This window comes from Drosophila kikkawai, chromosome X (assembly GCF_030179895.1).
Source record: "Drosophila kikkawai strain 14028-0561.14 chromosome X, DkikHiC1v2, whole genome shotgun sequence".
Taxonomy (NCBI): Eukaryota; Metazoa; Arthropoda; class Insecta; order Diptera; family Drosophilidae; genus Drosophila; species Drosophila kikkawai.
In genome coordinates, this window is record NC_091733.1 from 26,143,042 (window position 1) to 26,160,608 (window position 17,567).

Genomic DNA, 17,567 nt, shown 5'->3' on the forward strand with positions numbered 1-17,567 from the left:
TAGAAAAACATTTTATACTTTTGAGATGTAATCCCTAAATTAATATCATGGATTTGTAAAGAAAAACTAAAAGGTTATATACATCATTTCAGTTTTAAAATAGTGCCAAACAGGTGTGTTGAGTTGGTAATTCAAGATTCTCCATTAGGTTCTCCCCTTAAACAATTTGTCCGGGACTTTCCCCTTACTCTTTCTCCCTTTCCCCAAGATGTGGAGACTCTGTCTGAGATGAGCAATTCCAATTCTAGAGACCATGACTGGAAATAAAGATATGCGTGCAGTTAACGATATCCCATAGATATTGGGGGGGGGGGGGAAATACCCGGAATGGGGGATACCAGATAAGTGGCAGTTCCCCAGACTGCAAGACGACCAGGAGAAGATGGCGCGTGCCACAGGAGGAGCAGATGGTGGATAATGTTTTTTGGGGGGGGGGGCGGGTTGAAGGTTTCTCCTTCCATCTTTTTTTTGTTTTTAGGTGGAAAGTGAAGAGAGCGCGGGGGCGGCAACAATGTTTTATGGAGTGTTTTCTTGAGTGGTTCTGCTACTGCTGCTGCTTCTTTGGCTCCTTCTCCTAGCTATTCTTCTTCTAGGCTGTCCCCCCTCTTTCTATATCTTATTTTTCCATATTTTTTATACCCTCTGACAGGGTCTTTTGATTTTAAATATAATTTTGTTAGGCTAATAATAGGATATTTTGGCAAAGTATAAATATTTTTCATTTAGTTGGAAGCTTGCTACATAGAGAAGAAGTCATTTCCGACCCCATAAATCATATATATTCTTGATCAGCATTAACAGGCGAGTAATTCTAGACATTTCCAAAAGATAAAAAATATTTTTAATTTTTTCTCCAAATTTTAGAAGGGATTGTTAAAAATGGTACAAAATTGAAAAAAATTTCAAATATTTTAAAATCAAAAAATTGGTATGCAGTTTTTTTTAAACTAATAAAAACTAACGCAGAGCCGTTTTCCGAAATGAAATTAATGAATTTTTGGCTTAATTATAATTAATTTAATTTTTATAATATTATTTATATAAGCTGTAAGGGTATACAGGAGGCTATGGCTTTCCAAAGTTAGTTTTCCTTCTTCTTAAAGGTTTTAAAATTAGTCAAAACTATTTTCTTATCATTATTACATAAAATCTAGGCTATTTCTCATTCATATCTATGTGTATTTAGTTGAATTTCTCACTAAAAATTTAATTCTTCATAAAAAATATTGATAAATATAAAAAATAATAATAATAATTCTTGATTTATAAACCATCAAGGGTATACAAGCCTCGGCGTACACCTCTTCTGGCTGTTCTCTCCTTTGGCTGTTTTTCTCAAGCGGCTGCCGCTTTGTTGACTATAAATAACAATGGAATCATGACTCCAAATTAAACGTCGGGGGAGAAAAAAAAGAAGAGGGTGCGATAAGGAGACGGGGCTGAAGGAGAGCAGGGAGGGCAGGGAAGACAGAGGGTGGGAGAAGGAGGCTGGCTGTTTGCTCAAGAAGTCAAAGAAACACAAGAAACGCAAATAAAACAAATATGCTGTTTTCCCCATATTTCTGGGTGTGTGTGTGTGTGTGTGTGTGTGCAACATGCGACGCTTGATATGAGTGGCACGACAAAGGGAAATGGGGAAAGGAAGTGCCAGGAGGCAGGGGGTGGTGGCAACCCCAACGGCAACGGCAACTCTATTTGAGCTGCGGCACATTTCGAGTAATATTAACAAATTGCCCAGGAAAGGCAGCAGCACAATTTGTTCACCGGGAAAAATCTAGACGAGGGGGAAAAACAAAGCTAAATAGAGTAGTTGCCTGGGAAAAGTCATTATTTCTTCATCAACCCACAGAGAACAGCTTCCACAGCGGCTGTTGTCTTCATTATAAACCGATTAATCATCTATCTATCAAGGAAGGGGGATTACCCCTTTTTGGCCAGCCAAACACACAGAATAGTGAGTCACCGTAAAGTGGGACCTGCTCCTTGCTCCTTACTCAACGTCTGGCTTGGTTAGAGGAACCCTTTCTATCAGCCCCATGAACCCCACTTAATTGCGTCTGCTCATTTAGTCATAAAAACAGGATTCATGCTTGGCCACGAACCAAAAGGTTACAGTGTCCTGCAAAGCTAGAAAAAAGGTATAGAAAATATAAAGAACAAGGAAAAAGAGCTATATTCTTAAAGGAATTGAATATTTTCCGGGGATTTAATTTTTGATGTCTTAATTTTTAAGAATTTCTCACAAGTCCTTCTCCTGATCTGTGAGGGTTAAAACTATGCAGTAAATACTCAAGGGTAGAGACGACTCTCAGTTCTAAATTGAATTCAAATTTTATTCAAATGCTTCGCTTATTCATTCATTCATCTTTTATCGTCTGCAGCTTTTTGGAATTTACTTTATTGAGCGCATTTTTCTGGCACCCCCATAAATCCCAGCCCCTTTTCTTTTGTACCCTCCCATAATCCCCGATTGTGCGTTGGGGCAAATTATTATCGGGGATTTCTTTTCTACATTTTCTTCTTTATTCTATTTGTTCCTTCTCTCTCTATATATATATATATATTTTTTTTTTAGGGGGACTTACGGCAATATGTGAGATTTATGTTAAGTGGCAGACATTGCACTATTTTTTAGAGGGGGCTTGCAGGCGGTTCTCTGTCCGTGTGCAGTGAGCGAGCAATAAAAATGTCATTCTGCAAAAGGAATCGAATAGTTTTTTACACGACAGCTGCCGGGCTTTGTTAAGGCTACTTAAGAGGGAAAATAAAAAGGACAAGCGGACTTTGACCAGAAGGGAAACTGGCCATAAATAAGTGACTAACGTTTAAATACTTTTAATGTGAAAATAAACTGAAATAAATTATTATATTTTATGTAATTAAATAGAATTTGTACTTAAGAAGGCAGAGAAAAGTGATATATCCCTACTGCAAGGATATTTAATACAAAGTTTTATTTTTCAATCGATACTTTTCGATAATATCGACATGTTATCGTTAAATGTGATATTTTTCAATATGTAAAATTGTATTATATATAATAAAATCCATACTACATTGATTTTTTACAAATAGATGTATATACAAATCGATATTTTAAAGTTGAGATATATTAAATATCGATATATTAAATAAATCGATATTCTGTTTAAAATATAGAACCTATTTCCAAAAATCATTATAGTAAGTGTATCAAAAATTGAGTTTTAATAAATTAAAATTCATTTTTTGAATATTTTTTTGATAATATCTATTTTTTTATTTGTTAAATGCGATATTTTTATAGCAACATTTTTATATATTAAATTCTTCTTTATTTATGATATTAATAATAGAATCAATTAAGCCCAATACCCTTGTCTGATAGGGTTTTGCCCAGTGCCTCATTATTTTCACCATTCCTTGAAGGAGTCTCCCCCGCTTAAACATATTTACAGATCGCAAATCCAATAACGAAAATTGCCTGGATTTGGCTGTCTGTCTGTGACAAGCAGCTGCTGCTGCTGCTGCTGCTGCGTCTGAGAATCTAGAAAACGCATTTAGATAAAGTCAACTGGCTGTCTCGCTGACTGCTTCTTTTTTCTTCCCATTTCTATATATTTTTTTTAGCGATTCCGATTTGTTCTTTGTTTGTTTTTTTGGGGGGCTCAAAGTTTCGCACGCCTAAATGCAGGCAATTCATTTGATTCAGGACACAAGTTGGCCCCACTGAACTTTGCTCTTTGGGCCATTAAATAAGCCATTGCCGACACCATTTGCGCTGGTTCTCGGTTCTCGGTTCTCTCAATCTCTTTTTAGCGGTTTTAGGCGCAGCCAGATTTTATGGCTCAAGTTTCCTGGCCCGAAAGTTTCTTCTTCGCTTAAGATTTCAGCGCCCGGACCCGGGCGCAAGTTGATCTTGAAACGAGGGTGCAACTGCAAGGATACATAGTTTTTCCGGCAAGTTTTTGTACCAGCAAGGCGAGGTCCCTCTCTGTTTTTTTCTTATTTGTTTTTTTTTTCTACACTTAGAATATTTTTTGTGTTATATTTTGAATACATTTAAAAAAAAATATTGAGATAATCGCCAAAAAATTCAGATAACTTTTCTAGATTTATGAAAAAGTTTTAATGAATTTAAGGCAAGACACCTTAAAATTTATTTAATTTAATTTATTTATTTATTTTTTTTTTACTTTTCTTTGTTTAGTTCCTTTCTTTAAATAAGCGCGAATTTCTTTTGTTTTGCTGATAATTTTTTATATAAAAGCCATGGCAAATACACCCTAAAATTTATGCCGAAAAAAATCCCCACGTGTGCACTTATAATTCCCAACTGGTTCTAACCTCACTGGCATGAAGTGACGGTGGCCGGCCTTAGGCTTAAGCAGTGGCGAGAATAATATTTAATATGTACTATTCAATATGATCTCTATTACCCTAAAAGTAACACAAGTGTCTCTTTTTAAAGCTTTTTAAATTAAAAATTTTGAATAGTGTATAGTTTTTCCCTGAGTTTTCTTTTTTACTCTTGGCCTTTCGGAGTCAGCGACTTTTGTACTTTGCATGTCCATAACTCTTGTCTATTGTAGTCCGCGTATCTCTGGGCCGTATCTTCTTTCGCGTATCTCAGCTGGTGCACATGGCGATATTTCTATGGCCAGTAAGGGCACTGAGAGTCCTAGCTGGGAGCTGCTGCTACCTAAGAGCTCCTCCCTTTCGACTGGCTTCTCCTCAAAAGCGGTTCGTGTCATGACAGGCATAAACTTTGGCATTTTATATGCGTCACTTGGCAGGGAAAAAATGCTGAAGTAGATGAGGAGGAGGAAGTAGAGTGGCAAGGTGGAGGACCAAGGTGAATCAGGTGGAGGAGCAGGCACCAGGCTATCAGGCTAGGTGTGAGCCATGTCCCCTTTTGTGTTGCTGCCTGTGGCTTCCTATTTTCGGCGGTCTATCTATTTTTAACCGCATTGGCCAGAGGCAAGGACCTCGATTCATTCATTCACCTCACCAAAGGGTTGGGTTATCCTTTGCTGTACTCCCTCCATAAATCTCGCCTCCTTTAACATTAAGCAATTGACCCATTTGGAGTACACACAATCCCGGCTGACAACTAATAATGTAATCGAGGTGCCGACACTCTTTTCCCTATATGTATGTACATATCCTCACTCTGCAAAAGCTCGGGCGAAGGAAGAAAAGTCCTTTGGCATCGATTGCCAGCTGCACCATCTCTTAGGGTAGTCCTGTAGCTTCTGCTTTTCCTGCTCCTCCTGCTCCTGCTCCTCCTGCTCCTCCTGCTCCTCCTCCCCCTCTTTGTGTGTTCCCTGCTTCCGGCTTTGTTTAGTTGTCAGTTTGGTTTCCTGGCGTGCCAAATGAAGTTATTTCTTTCCTGTCTTCCGCCTCCCTGTGTGCCCTGGCAGTTGCATTACTTGCAAATTGTTGTGTAACCATAAAAATACTTATTTCCTGGGGGCGATGTGGCATGTGCCGGGCTCATTCCTTAGCGCCAGGCGATTCCTTACCGACGACGACTTGGCCATTTGCAGTGCCATTACGAGAGGGCCAGTGCCGGGTGTTAAATGGTAAATGGTCGCTGGTCGCCTCCAACTGCTGGTTATGCGCCTTAATTACACAAGTTCCGCGCCACACTTGAGCCCCCGGGGCTCGGGGACTTTGCAAAAGTTTAGAGAGGCAGAAGGACTCCAATCCCCTTCGATCTTTTGCAGAGACAACCCTTTACCTGCACTGGAAAAAGGAACTCTAACCCAAGGTTTCCTCCAAGTGCTAAAAGTAAATACGTTTGTGGCAGTGCATAAGGAAAGCTAATCCCCCGGCGGAGTCATGTGTAACCATTAGACCCAGACCCCACCCTGAACTTTGCCGTGGCTTAGTGTGAATTTAATTTAATTTGGAAAAGTTTGCGCTGTGAGAAAAGTTTGCAACTTGAGTAACCTTTGCCTTTTCTTCTTCTCCCCTCTCCTTTCTTCTAGGTGCGTGCCATGGAGCAGCGGCTGAGTGAGTGGCCCAAGCCGCCGCCCCAACAGCAGTCGTCCCAGCATTCGCATCAGCATTCGCACCAGCATCAGCATCCCCACCAGTCGGTGGGGCAAGAGCAGCAGCAGCAGCAGCATCAAACCAGAAGCAATAGTTCTCCAAGTCACCAGATCGGAGGAGGAGGAGGAGGAGCCACAGCTAGCACCGGTTCAGCAGGCACTGGTTCTGGGACACCGGCGGGAGCACCGCCGCCCCCCACACAGGAGGCTGAGAAGACCATCACCTCGTTGGAGATCCAGGTCGAGGAACAGCGACAGCTGCGACTACACGACGCCCGCCAGATCGAGGCCAAGGCAGCCAAGATCAAGGAGTGGGTGAACAACAAGCTACGCGATCTCGAGGAGCAGAATCAGTTGCTGCGCGAGCAGAACATCAAGTGCAACCAGCAGTTGGAGCTGCTCAAGAACCACATAGCCAACCAGTCGCAGCGGCACAGCATCGTTGGTCCTGTGAGGAATAGCCTTAGCTTGGACGTCCAGGACTTTGCCGGCTCTGGGTCAAATCCTGAGCATCGAAGGCGTAGCGAAAGCCTAGATCCGCAGGAGATTATCGGGCGACCGCTGACCAGTTCATATCCCCATCACCAGCACAGGCGTAATCTATCGATGGAGCCGCAGGAGCTAGAAAGGAATCTGGTGGCTGCCGTGGATGGCCTGACCCTGGCCCCGCTCTCGAGCATCTCCAGCAAGGCACCCAGCGGTATAGGAGGAGGTGTCTCTGCCGTAAACAGGCCCGATAGCTCGGATACGGATACGGCCCATGATTATGCGGAGATCTACACGCCATCCTGTGAAAAGCTGCCCGCCTGGATGAAGAACAATCCGGCCCTGATGGCCAGTGGTGGGAATTCGAGCACCACCACAACTACGACCAGCGAACTGGGTGTGCCACGACCCCCGACACCGCCCCTGCACCGCTTCCCCAGCTGGGAGGCCAAGATCTACCAGGTGGCCAACGATGGCTTGGCCGGAACGGGAGCAGGAACTACGACCTCGGAGAGCACGGCCAGTCAGGAGCCAGATATCCAAGAGGGAACTGGAAACACTGGCACCGGCAGCAATCTCTCCAATGGTAGGCGGCACAACCACAGTCATGGATCCGCCACTGGAGACACTGGACACGGTACCCTGGGCAGCAGCACACCGGGCACCCCGCTGCCACCGTCGAGGCAGCAACAAACCGCCAGCGGCGGCTTCTGTGATATATCCGTGCCCGTCTATGCGACGGTCAAGGGTCGTGCCTCCCAGATCCGTTCGATGCCCTTTACGGGTGACTCGAGCGATGACTCTAGCGATGGGGAGGATCATGCCGTGATGCTTACCCACCACTCGCACAACTCTTCGAGCACGGACAACACGGAGACATCGACCTCTGGCAGTGCATCGAGTCCCTCGAAGAGCCTGAAGACCTCATCCAGCCTGAGTCCAGCAAAGCGAAGTGGTTCGGAGAGTCCCAAGAATGCCAAGGCGCGTGGTATGTACTTTTAAATGGAAATGTTTCAGTAATCTATGAAAACCCAATCCTGGCATAGCGTAGACCCTTTTAGAAAATGGCCCTCGGTTAAGGGGTGTAGAAGCAAGTATATATGTACTCCTAACTTCTTAAATCCTAGAATTAGCTTCCAATTTCCGATGCCTGATCCTTGTCTAACCCAAATCCGGATCCCTGACGTAGCTATGATTGGAACTGTGAAGCCTTCGGAGGGTTTTAATAACATTTGCATTACTCCAAACACCAGAAACCAATTCATATTTACTCCAAAGACTTGACATCTATATAGTCCTAGTCCTAAATACTGCTTATAGAATCCTAGTTCCTTACAAGTATATTCAAAATCCTTGAACCTTATCCCTTTAAGCCTGCCTTTTGGGGGATTCTGTGACACTTAACACCCTACAAACCCTTGACATATATATAATCCTAGATCCCCAACATCCTTGTTCCTCAGTGCAAGTACCTAAATACCAGTTTCTGACTCCCAAGTAATATTTCCTTATGAATGATTATTCCCCTAACTACTTCTAACTTCTGTCCTCGGAGATCTTTTTGATTAAATGAGATTATTCCTGTTTGAGCTTAGATCACTTATTAAGCCTGAATTTATCCTACTCCCAGGTATACCTAGAACTCTCCTGCATCCCAAATCCCACTCCCCCACCTAGATTTTGCCTTCTTCCTCAAAAAATAAGCAAAATAAAACTAATTGTGTGCTCTAACAACTTGCGATTCTAACCACTTTTGTCCATCAAATCAACCATCGCCGCTGGCTGAATAACCAAAAATAACCAAAATAACCGCCATTAACCTCTGACCCCAACCGCAGTCCACCATCACCTCCAACCACGCACCTCCACCAACACCACTCATTCCAACAACCACATCAGCCAGCATCACCACCACCAACACCACACTCTGCCCCACCAGAACCACTACAATCACAGCCAACAGCAGCAGCAGCAGCACCACCACCACCACCAACAGCACCCTGGGATATCAACGCTGGCGTCAACTGGATGTGGCCAGAATACGCTGCCACGCCCCAGCCCTAGAACGCCCACGAGGCGCCCCAGTCCCAGTCCCATTGCCCATGCCAACCCCTCCCCACTCCAGCACATGCGTGGCACAGTAATTTCAGATCTCTCCTTTGAATCAGGCCTCTCGGATGACTATGCCCTGCCCCCCGATGCCGTGTCGGAGTCCACATGCATGGACGCCTCGATGCCATCGCTGCTGATGCGTCAGTCCTACGTGGACTCGCCGAGCAAGAAGATTGAATCGCTGGAGAAGGTGAGTAAAGCAAGTCCATAATTAAATAATAATTTAATAAATAAATTAATTATTATTGAATTTTAATCAATTAATTAACTATTTGATTGCCTTTCTTTAGATGGGTCACCTGGCCAAACTCGGTGGCAAGCTCAAGACCTGGCGCAAGCGCTGGTTTGTCCTTAAGAACGGATCTCTCAACTACTGGAAGAGCCAGCATGACGTGCAAAGGAAGCCACAGGGTCAGATCCAGTTGGACGAGGCCTGTCGCATCAACAGGGCGGAAGGTGCCTCCACATTCGAGATAGATACGGGCAAGAAGGTTTACTACCTCACCGCCGACTCGCATGCCACCATGGACGACTGGATACGTGTGCTGCAGAATGTGCAGCGGCGGAATGCCACCAAGCTGCTGTTGAGTCGCGACGACCAGAAGCCCACCGTTCAGGGTTGGGTAACCAAGGTCAAGAACGGTCATCCCAAGAAGTGTTGGTGTGTGCTGCTGGGCAAGATGTTCCTGTACTTCAAGGCACCTGCCGAGACGGTGAGTAGGAAGTTGTTTCTTTTTTTATAATTTTAAAATTATTGAACATTTTTTTTGTGTTCAGAATCCTTTGGGTCAGATCAATATGCGCGATGCCCGGGTGGAGGAGGTGGAGCATGTCTCTGACTCGGATTCTGAGGAGCGCGAGGATGCTGCCCAGGATCAGGCACGCCTCACGGTGGCCATTTATCCAGCTCACCAGGGACCTACCTACTTGATCTTGTCCGGGAAGCCGGAGCGCGACAACTGGCTGTATCACTTGACTGTGGTTTCTGGTGGCGGGCCCAGCGCTGGCACCCAGTACGAGCAGCTTGTCCAGAAGCTCATGGAGACCGATGGCGATCCCAGTGGGTTTTTTCTTCAATTTATTTCCTTGGGGTACCAAAGATAATCACTTTTAAATTTCTCAAAATTTTAGATTGCGTTTTGTGGCGCCATCCCATTCTGCTGCACACCAAAGACACCATCACAGCCCCGCTCTCGTCCATGCACACGGAAACCATGCAGCCGGAGGCCATTAAGCTATTCAAGGTGAGTTGGTTACAGCTGGAAGAACTGGAAGAACTCTGATATCATCCCGCCCCCCCCCCCACAGAGCATCCAGCTGTTCATGTCGGTGGCTGTCAACCAGCCGGGCATCGACTATCACGTGGTGCTCGCCCAGAATGCCCTGCAGCATGCTTTGGATATGCCCGAGCTGCAGACGGAGATGATCTGCATACTGATCAAGCAGACCTCCCGGCACATGGGCCAGAAGCTCAGTGTCGGCGTCCAGGTAAACAAGAAGCTGGGCAAGCAAACGCGCGTAAGTTTTTCAGTTGCAAAGCTTCTTATGTGTCCCCTTAACCAACTGCCTTTTCCCTAACCTGCATCCCCTAAGAAAAAAATGTTTAGTTGAATGTCCTTGATTTTTGATGTAGAAAAATGAATTCCCCTCAAATCCCCACTAACAAATTGCAAGAAGAACAGCCCGAAGAAGAGGTGTCTCCATAGGTATTGTTTCTTTTGCCCGAAAAGAGAGCTTTGCTTTAAGGAACAAGCTTACGAACGCTTTAAAATGCAATATCATAACCGAACTAATCGAATATCCATATCACATATATCACATATAAACCCAAGACACAGTCAAAACTAACCCATATGCATGCTTTTCTATTTGAACTTGATCACTTGAGGGGGATATACATGTAAACGGTTGAAATTTGAGCATTACAAGTTGAAATTGATATTGATTTACATGTAATATCCTCCCATAATTGTTGTTAATTTTATTAAGTTTTTATTGAGTTCACTTTGGTAGCAAAACAGACAACAAATTTCCCCCATAACTGTCAGACATATCTATATCTATATATATATATTCTGTATGTACATATAGCTTCAATACTTCAGTGTATAACTCTATGTGTATATCTACCATATATTTATTAAAATCAAAAACAGTCTCATTGTATAAAGTAATTGCTGTAAATTTGACAAAAGAAAACCACCACAACAACTAGAATCACTCAACCACTCAGCTACAGAACCACCGATCTCAGAACATAACACAACACAGTTACGCAGCAGATGCAATTAATTTCCATGCATACTAAACTCCTAACCAACACGGGCTCAGTGTTGGCCAAGGGTTTGTTTTGTTTTCCTTACATTTCCTAGAGGTTTTCCTCCTCCATTGTTTCTTGCCGCTTTCTCACATTTATGTTTATAATTCGCTTTGAATGTGCTCTCTAATCTACCTCTACTTTTGTGTCTCGTTAACTTGTTAATCGTTTCGCAACACGCTTTATTTTTAACGAACCTAACGAAGCGTCTGACGTTACACAACACTGTCAAACAGAAAACAAACATCAGACACTGCAAAAATTAATAATGATGAGTGAAAAAAAAAATTGATCAAAAACTGTTCTCTCTGGCTTCTTCTTCTCTTCTCCTCCATACTTTTGTTGCATTACGTTGCGTTTCGAATATGTGTGTGTGTTCGTGTGACCGTTTACCAACACTGTACGAACGACCAACAACAACAACCAACCAACCCCCGCGATATGAAATTTTACAGCAACTACTGTTGTGCGCCACCCAAAGCCTGTTCACCTGTGATACCCAACAGGCTGGCCACGCCCAAGCCAACGGCAGTTCGCCCACCTCCATACAGGTATGCGGGGAAATTTATGGTCTCATCTAGAGTTGGAAATTCAACGATTTTTAAAGAAAATAAATCGATTAAAATCGATAAAAGAAATTATTTAAATTGAATTAAATTAAAGAAAACATATATATAACTTTTTCGATTAAATCGATTCAGAAAATGTATATCGATGTCTGCCGATAATAGAATCGATTCTATTTCCAGCTCTAGTCTCATCACTAACTCTCTCTTATTTACTTTCACCTCAACCCAAAACCCAACTCACCTCTTACACTCTCTTTTCCGTACCGATTGTTTGTTGTGCGAGTACAGTTGCGTTCGATTTCAGTAGCCACCACCGTAAACGTAGTTACTCCTAACCTCACTAACTCTGTTAACCTTAACTTTAACTTAAACTTTAACCTTTAACTGTAAGCCCCAGTTTCCCCATGATCTTGAATCGAAACCCCAAACTAATCTCTGACCGATCCCTTGAATCAATCCGCTTCCTTAGGCTCCAGCTGCTACGCCCATCATTGACTGCAAGAGCAACCCGCCCGCCTACAGCTTTGTCCAGGGCTGGCAGCTCCTGGCCCTGGCCGTCTCCCTCTTTGTTCCACGCTCGAGCCGCCTGCTGTGGTACCTCAAGCTCCATTTGTCCCGGAATGCTGATACCAAGACGGAAACGGGCAAATATGCCGCCTACTGTGAGCGGGCGCTGGAGAGGACCCTGAAGAACGGTGGACGCGAGACGAAGCCCTCGAGGATGGAGGTGTTGTCAATTCTACTCAAGAATCCCTATCATCATTCGTTGCCGCATGCGATTCCAGTTCATATGATGAACACCACTTATCAGGTGAGTTTTATTCTTACAGTTAACAGGAGGTTTAACTGGCAGTTAAGCAGGGTTTTAAATAAAAGTTAACCAGGGGTTTAAGTAAAAGTTAAGAGGAATTAGGATGGGGTTTAACTAACATCTAACCAGGGGTTTAAATGCGAATTAACCCTGAGTTTAAGTGGAAGTTAATCAGGGGTTTAAGTGAAAGCTAAGTGGAATAAGGATCAGGTTAAACTGCACATTAATCGGGGAATTAAGTAATATTATGAAACCAGTTTTTTACTTGACAATTCATCTTGATTTTCCCCCTTTACCCAGGTGGTCTCCTTCGACGGCTCCACCACCATTGAGGAGTTCCAGGCCACCCTTGCCCACGAGCTGGGCACAAGGGACGCCACCAATGGCTTCTGCCTGTTCAGCGACGATTCCATTGAGAAGGATCTGGAGCACTATCTGGAGCCGCTGGCCAAGCTGTGCGACGTGATCAGCAAGTGGGAGACGGCGCTGCGCGAGAAGGGCTCCGGCAAGTTCGAGAATTCGCGCGTGATCCAGCTGAGCTACAAGAACCGGCTCTACTGGAAGCACACCATCAAGTGCGAGACGGACAAGGAGCGGCTGCTGTTGTGCTACCAGACCAATGCGCAGATCGTACAGGGCCGCTTCCCCCTCTCCCGGGAACTGGCCTTGGAGCTGGCCTCGCTGATGTCGCAGATCGACATGGGCGACTACTCCCTGGAGAAGTCACGGGACATTGGCGTGGGCCTCAAGGGTCTGGATAAATTCTATCCGTACCGCTACAGGGATGCCCTGGGTGCCGAGCAGCTGAAGGATGTCCAGGAGCTGCTCGTGTCCAAGTGGATGCTGCTCAAGGGTCGTTCCACCTTGGACTGTGTGCGCATTTATCTCACCTGCTGCCGCAAGTGGCCGTATTTCGGGGCCTGCCTGTTCCAGGCCAAGCCCAGGCAGAGCGAGGCCGCCACGGGAGCAGGAACCACCACAACCACACCAGTGGCTTGGCTGGCGGTAGCCGAGGATGCTCTGAATGTGCTTGAGCTGTCTACGATGGCCCCGGTGGCCCGGTATCCCTACAGTTCGGTGATGACCTTTGGCGGCTGTCAGGATGACTTCATGCTGGTGGTCTCCCACGACGACGGCGGCGGTGGCGGTGGCTGTGAGCAGAAGCTTCTGTTTGCGATGAGCAAGCCCAAGATCTTGGAGATCACCTTGCTGATAGCGGACTACATGAATGCCCTGGGCCACACGGTGCCGGGAACGCCGCAAATGAACTCCCTGACCCGAAATGGTTCACATCGCTCGCTGAGAACCTCCCAGCGGCCGACCACGGGTGGTGGTGGTGGTGGCGGTGGCTCAGCGGCGGCCACTGGGTTCTCCACAAATGCCAACACCACGGCCCACAATACGCTCAATTCGCATGCCACGCATACGCTCAACTCGAATCACTCGCACACCCTGAGCAGCTCCCATCATGCCGGCGGAGGCAGTCAGCCGGGGACCCTGAGCTCGGGTCACCACCATCAGCATCATCATCATCATCAGCAGCAGCAGCAGCAGCACCATCAGCCGGATATACTCAAGAGCACGCCGGATCATCAGAGGATTAAGTAGGGAGGATCACACACACACACACACACTGTACATAAATCGAGGATCAACGGAGGAGGAGGACAGACATATACGACTAATAACGGATACATATGCACCATCCAACAGATTTGGCAACAAATATACACCTAGAAAGATATATATATAAATGTAGGAAGGATACAAAAGAGGAGATTAGAAGATGGTAAGATGGAAGATGGAAGATTGAAGATAGGAGATGAAAGATGGTAGATGAAAGATGCAAGGATTACAGGATAGCTGGTTAGAGTTAGGGTTAAGCGGCCTGGGAAGGACCTTCTTCTACCTGCGCACCATCACTCACTACAGTTCTTTCCTAAGCTAAACTTAAATATGAAATATGATGTGTGATGTATGATGTAAGATGTATGATGTATGATATATAGATACATTATACATTACACATAACACATAACATGTATTAAATATTTTTTTGAATAGTCTCTAAGTACCCCGAAATGTATGAGGTATTCAAAAACGAAAACGAGAATTGTAAACTTAACTAGAATCTCAACATTTTACCTTGTTCTTGTCTTGTTTTTTTTTTATATATATATATTTTTTTTTGTATAATCCATGTAGAAACACAATACTATATAGTATATATATGCGAGTGTTCTTGCTCTTCGATATGCTTTGTAATGAATCTCAATTTGTAAGTGTCCCTCCATGCGCAATACTGCCTTTTGAATTTTGTAGATGTCGGAGCCAAGAACGAGAAGGAAGCTAAAGCCAAATAACAAAACAAATTAAAACAAAAATTAAAATCAAGCAAGGTAATCTATAAGCATTAGCAGAAAAAACACACATATTTTGTAAAGGATTTTTCAAAGCAGAAAAAGCATCGCCATTGACACCCCCCTTTTTCCTATGGTTTTTTCCCGGCTTTCACTCAAAGCAGCAACTTAACTTAATTATTAACTTAATTATTTTAAAGCGTTTTTAGCCTGTTCTAAATGTCAACCCACTCAACCACTCAGAGCTTCAGCAGAAAAGCAAAAGAAAAAAAGCCTAGGAAATAGTCAACAAATTGTAGCAAACGAAATGAAATTATTTTCAACCCCTCAGAAGCATATTCAGACATATATATATATATAGAAGATATATAGAGAGCGTATTCATGTATTCGGATTCGATATTTAACAAAATTATACACGAAAGTGAAGGATTAACGATATTAACAAGTGTAAATGGTAACAGCGCATTTTTTTCCTAATTGTAACAATTTGATATTACAAATTTATATGCGCCGAGACGCAACGAACGACGAGAGCAACTCATTGGGAAGAATCGAAAATCGTATATAGCAAGCTTGCAGCAAGATGATATATATATATATATATGAACTATATATAGGCGAATGTATCACAACTCACACTCCAGTGAAACGAAATATATATATACTATATATATATAAAGGGAAATTAACAATTAAAAAACTAAAAATCAAAGTGGTTGTGTTTTTAATTGGAAAGAGAAGGTTTCATGGGTGTACTCGTTACTCCTTTGATAGAGTCTAAAACTGGTTTTTTAATTTGGAAAGAAAAGTAGTAAGTACACTCGATACCCGAGACTATTGATTGAAATAATTCGCTACTCGTTACTGCTTTAATCGAGTTGAAATAATTGGCTACTCGTTACCAAAAACTCGTTAGATTACTCAGTGTTTTTGTCTTTTTATTAAACAATGTAAATTGATTTATTTGCCTTAATTTTATTCATATAAATTGCCTAAAACTGTTATCGTTTCTTTCCTTTTCTTTGCTATGTTTTTTTTTTTAAATATTTTTCTGTTTTTTATCAATCACCCAACGAACGATTCGCTTTATAGCGATTCCATCTACTATCTAGACATGTACACGCACATTTTTAGCATTTATAATTTACAGATTTTGCAGACTTGAAATTAAAACAAGAAAAACCTGTGCCAACCAGTGGGGAAATTTTTTGAAACTTGTGGAAATAAAAATGAAAACAGAAATGCAGGTAACCGGAGTTAATAGTTAATGGATTTTTCAGACCGGAAACACTAAACAAAAGTAAGTTAATTTAGAAATTAAACAAGCCTCTCGGAAGCAATGCGCGTGTCAAAAGTGTGTTTTGCTCTTTAGTTTTCCCCCATTTTCCATGACTGCTTATGAATTAAACATATATATATATATGGGTAGGTGTGTGTTTTTTGGGGGTGTACAAGAGTACAGGTGTAAAGGCGGCTCTACCAAAATATCTTGCGGCCTTTCCGTCTTTGACGTCCAACCTGCGCGACATGCACCGCTCCGGAGTGGCACACTAGTGGAGCATGGAGCATGGAGCATGGATTACAGAACCCAAAAGTACATGATGAACACGATAAACAGTATGCCCACAACGGCCGCCTTCACGTACATGGATTTGCGGTTGAGCAGCTTGGCGTCCTTCTTGTACTTCTGCGACATCATTGACAGGTTCTGGGTCTTTGTGTCGAGCTCTGGAGAGGAAGAGGGAAAGGGAAACACAGGTAAGATATGGTTGAGAGTGGGTATCATGGGTCTCAGATAGTTACCCGCCAGCACAGTGCCACGCTGGAGCACATCGTCTATGTTCTGCACCATGATACGCTGCACATCCTGCAGCTGTGTGTTGATGTTGCTAATGTTGCGCCTGCGGTCGGTCAGCTGCTTTTTCGCCTTCTGTATGTACACATCGAACTCTATGAAGGCATACGGCCGCGTCACCGAATTGACACGCCTGCCATAGTTGGCATGAAACTCCTGGGCCAGATCCTCCAGGTAATTGAAGGCCAAACGCTTCGAGTACATCTTATCCACCATCACCAAATAGCAGACATCGTTCTCGATAAGGTAGCTGGTGGAAAGATAGGGAATGGGAATGGGAATTATTGCATCATCTAGATTCTAGAAGGGACCTCCAGGGTGTTTACTCACTGGAACAGATAGGGCCCGGTTTCAATGCTGCTGCGCGCTGGCGAATGTGTGCCCAGCTTGCGGAACAGCATCTTGGCCTGGTTCTGATAGTCCAGTATGCTGCGACCGCTCTGCCAACAGAGAAAGTGAAAGTGGAACAGTTTAATATGATGTAGACGCACGCCAGGCGAAAGTGCCAAGTACCTGCTCGTCATCCTGCATGGTCCCCACCAGCGGCAGGCCATCGATGACTCGGGCAATCATGGTTAGCAGCGCCATGGCTTCGCTTGTGTCGGATTATGCGGTTTCTCCGTGGAATTCGCTGGCCACGGCTACCTCACTCTCTTGCTCTCTCTTGGTCTCCCTCGAGCTTCTGGGTCTGTATTCCAGGATCAGCTACGATCCTAGCTAGCTCTATGGATTGGCTATGTGGCTGCTTGGAGTCAAAGGGCTTCTCTCGATTTCACAAGCCAGCAGCTGATCCGGGGTCGTGTCGTTCCGCCTCCTAGATGGGGCTGGCTGCTCTCTGTTTATTTGGGTTTGCTGACTGGATACGGCCTTTGGTCAGCCCCGGGATTCGTGGGGGCACCGCTTGCAGTGAAAACTATGTTGCAACGTCGCGGGCGACGGGCAGCGGGCGGTGTATTGGGGGTTTCTAGTGGATTCGTGTTTGGGATTCGTTAGAAACACGTCAGCAGTGTGACCGTAGCC

The 17,567-nt window shown here is 44.2% G+C and overlaps 2 protein-coding genes across 10 annotated transcripts in view; one reads left to right on the forward strand and one right to left on the reverse strand.

Moving 5' to 3' along the window:
• Window positions 1-15,383, forward strand: part of LOC108080311 (uncharacterized protein CG43867) — a 121,763-nt gene extending 106,380 nt beyond the window's left edge. For 4 of the 9 annotated variants that reach the window (XM_041775137.2, XM_070287782.1, XM_070287784.1 and 1 more), the window contains 9 exons: window positions 5,973-7,509; window positions 8,690-8,823; window positions 8,924-9,346; window positions 9,411-9,693; window positions 9,765-9,877; window positions 9,942-10,151; window positions 11,406-11,501; window positions 11,989-12,330; window positions 12,631-15,383. In XM_041775137.2, the coding sequence (XP_041631071.1) occupies window positions 5,973-7,509; window positions 8,690-8,823; window positions 8,924-9,346; window positions 9,411-9,693; window positions 9,765-9,877; window positions 9,942-10,151; window positions 11,406-11,501; window positions 11,989-12,330; window positions 12,631-13,938 (4,446 nt within the window). In that variant the 3' untranslated portion in view covers window positions 13,939-15,383. Of the gene's footprint in view, window positions 1-5,972; window positions 7,510-8,689; window positions 8,824-8,923; window positions 9,347-9,410; window positions 9,694-9,764; window positions 9,878-9,941; window positions 10,152-10,226; window positions 10,340-11,405; window positions 11,502-11,988; window positions 12,331-12,630 lie in introns of those variants that run through there. The other 5 variants (XM_070287783.1, XM_017174999.3, XM_017174996.3 and 2 more) reach the window with 4 other exon arrangements.
• A 226-nt stretch (window positions 15,384-15,609) lies between these two features.
• Sec22 (vesicle-trafficking protein SEC22) lies at window positions 15,610-17,567 on the reverse strand. The gene is made up of 4 exons (XM_017175003.3): window positions 17,061-17,567; window positions 16,878-16,987; window positions 16,496-16,797; window positions 15,610-16,420 (listed from the first exon to the last, which is right to left on the reverse strand). Exons 1-4 carry the CDS (start codon window positions 17,133-17,135, stop codon window positions 16,272-16,274), a joined length of 636 nt encoding a protein of 211 aa, XP_017030492.1. The 5' UTR covers window positions 17,136-17,567; the 3' UTR covers window positions 15,610-16,271.

Excerpts from the sequence above, each read along its gene's own strand:
- Sec22 (XM_017175003.3), bottom strand. The coding sequence starts at position 17,135 with ATGGCGCTGCTAACCATGATTGCCCGAGTCATCGATGGCCTGCCGCTG. Across the intron at positions 16,988-17,060 it reads CCATGCAGGATGACGAGCAG|AGCGGTCGCAGCATACTGGA; the intron begins GTACTTGGCACT and ends CTCTGTTGGCAG. Across the intron at positions 16,798-16,877 it reads ACCGGGCCCTATCTGTTCCA|CTACCTTATCGAGAACGATG; the intron begins GTGAGTAAACAC and ends TCTTTCCACCAG.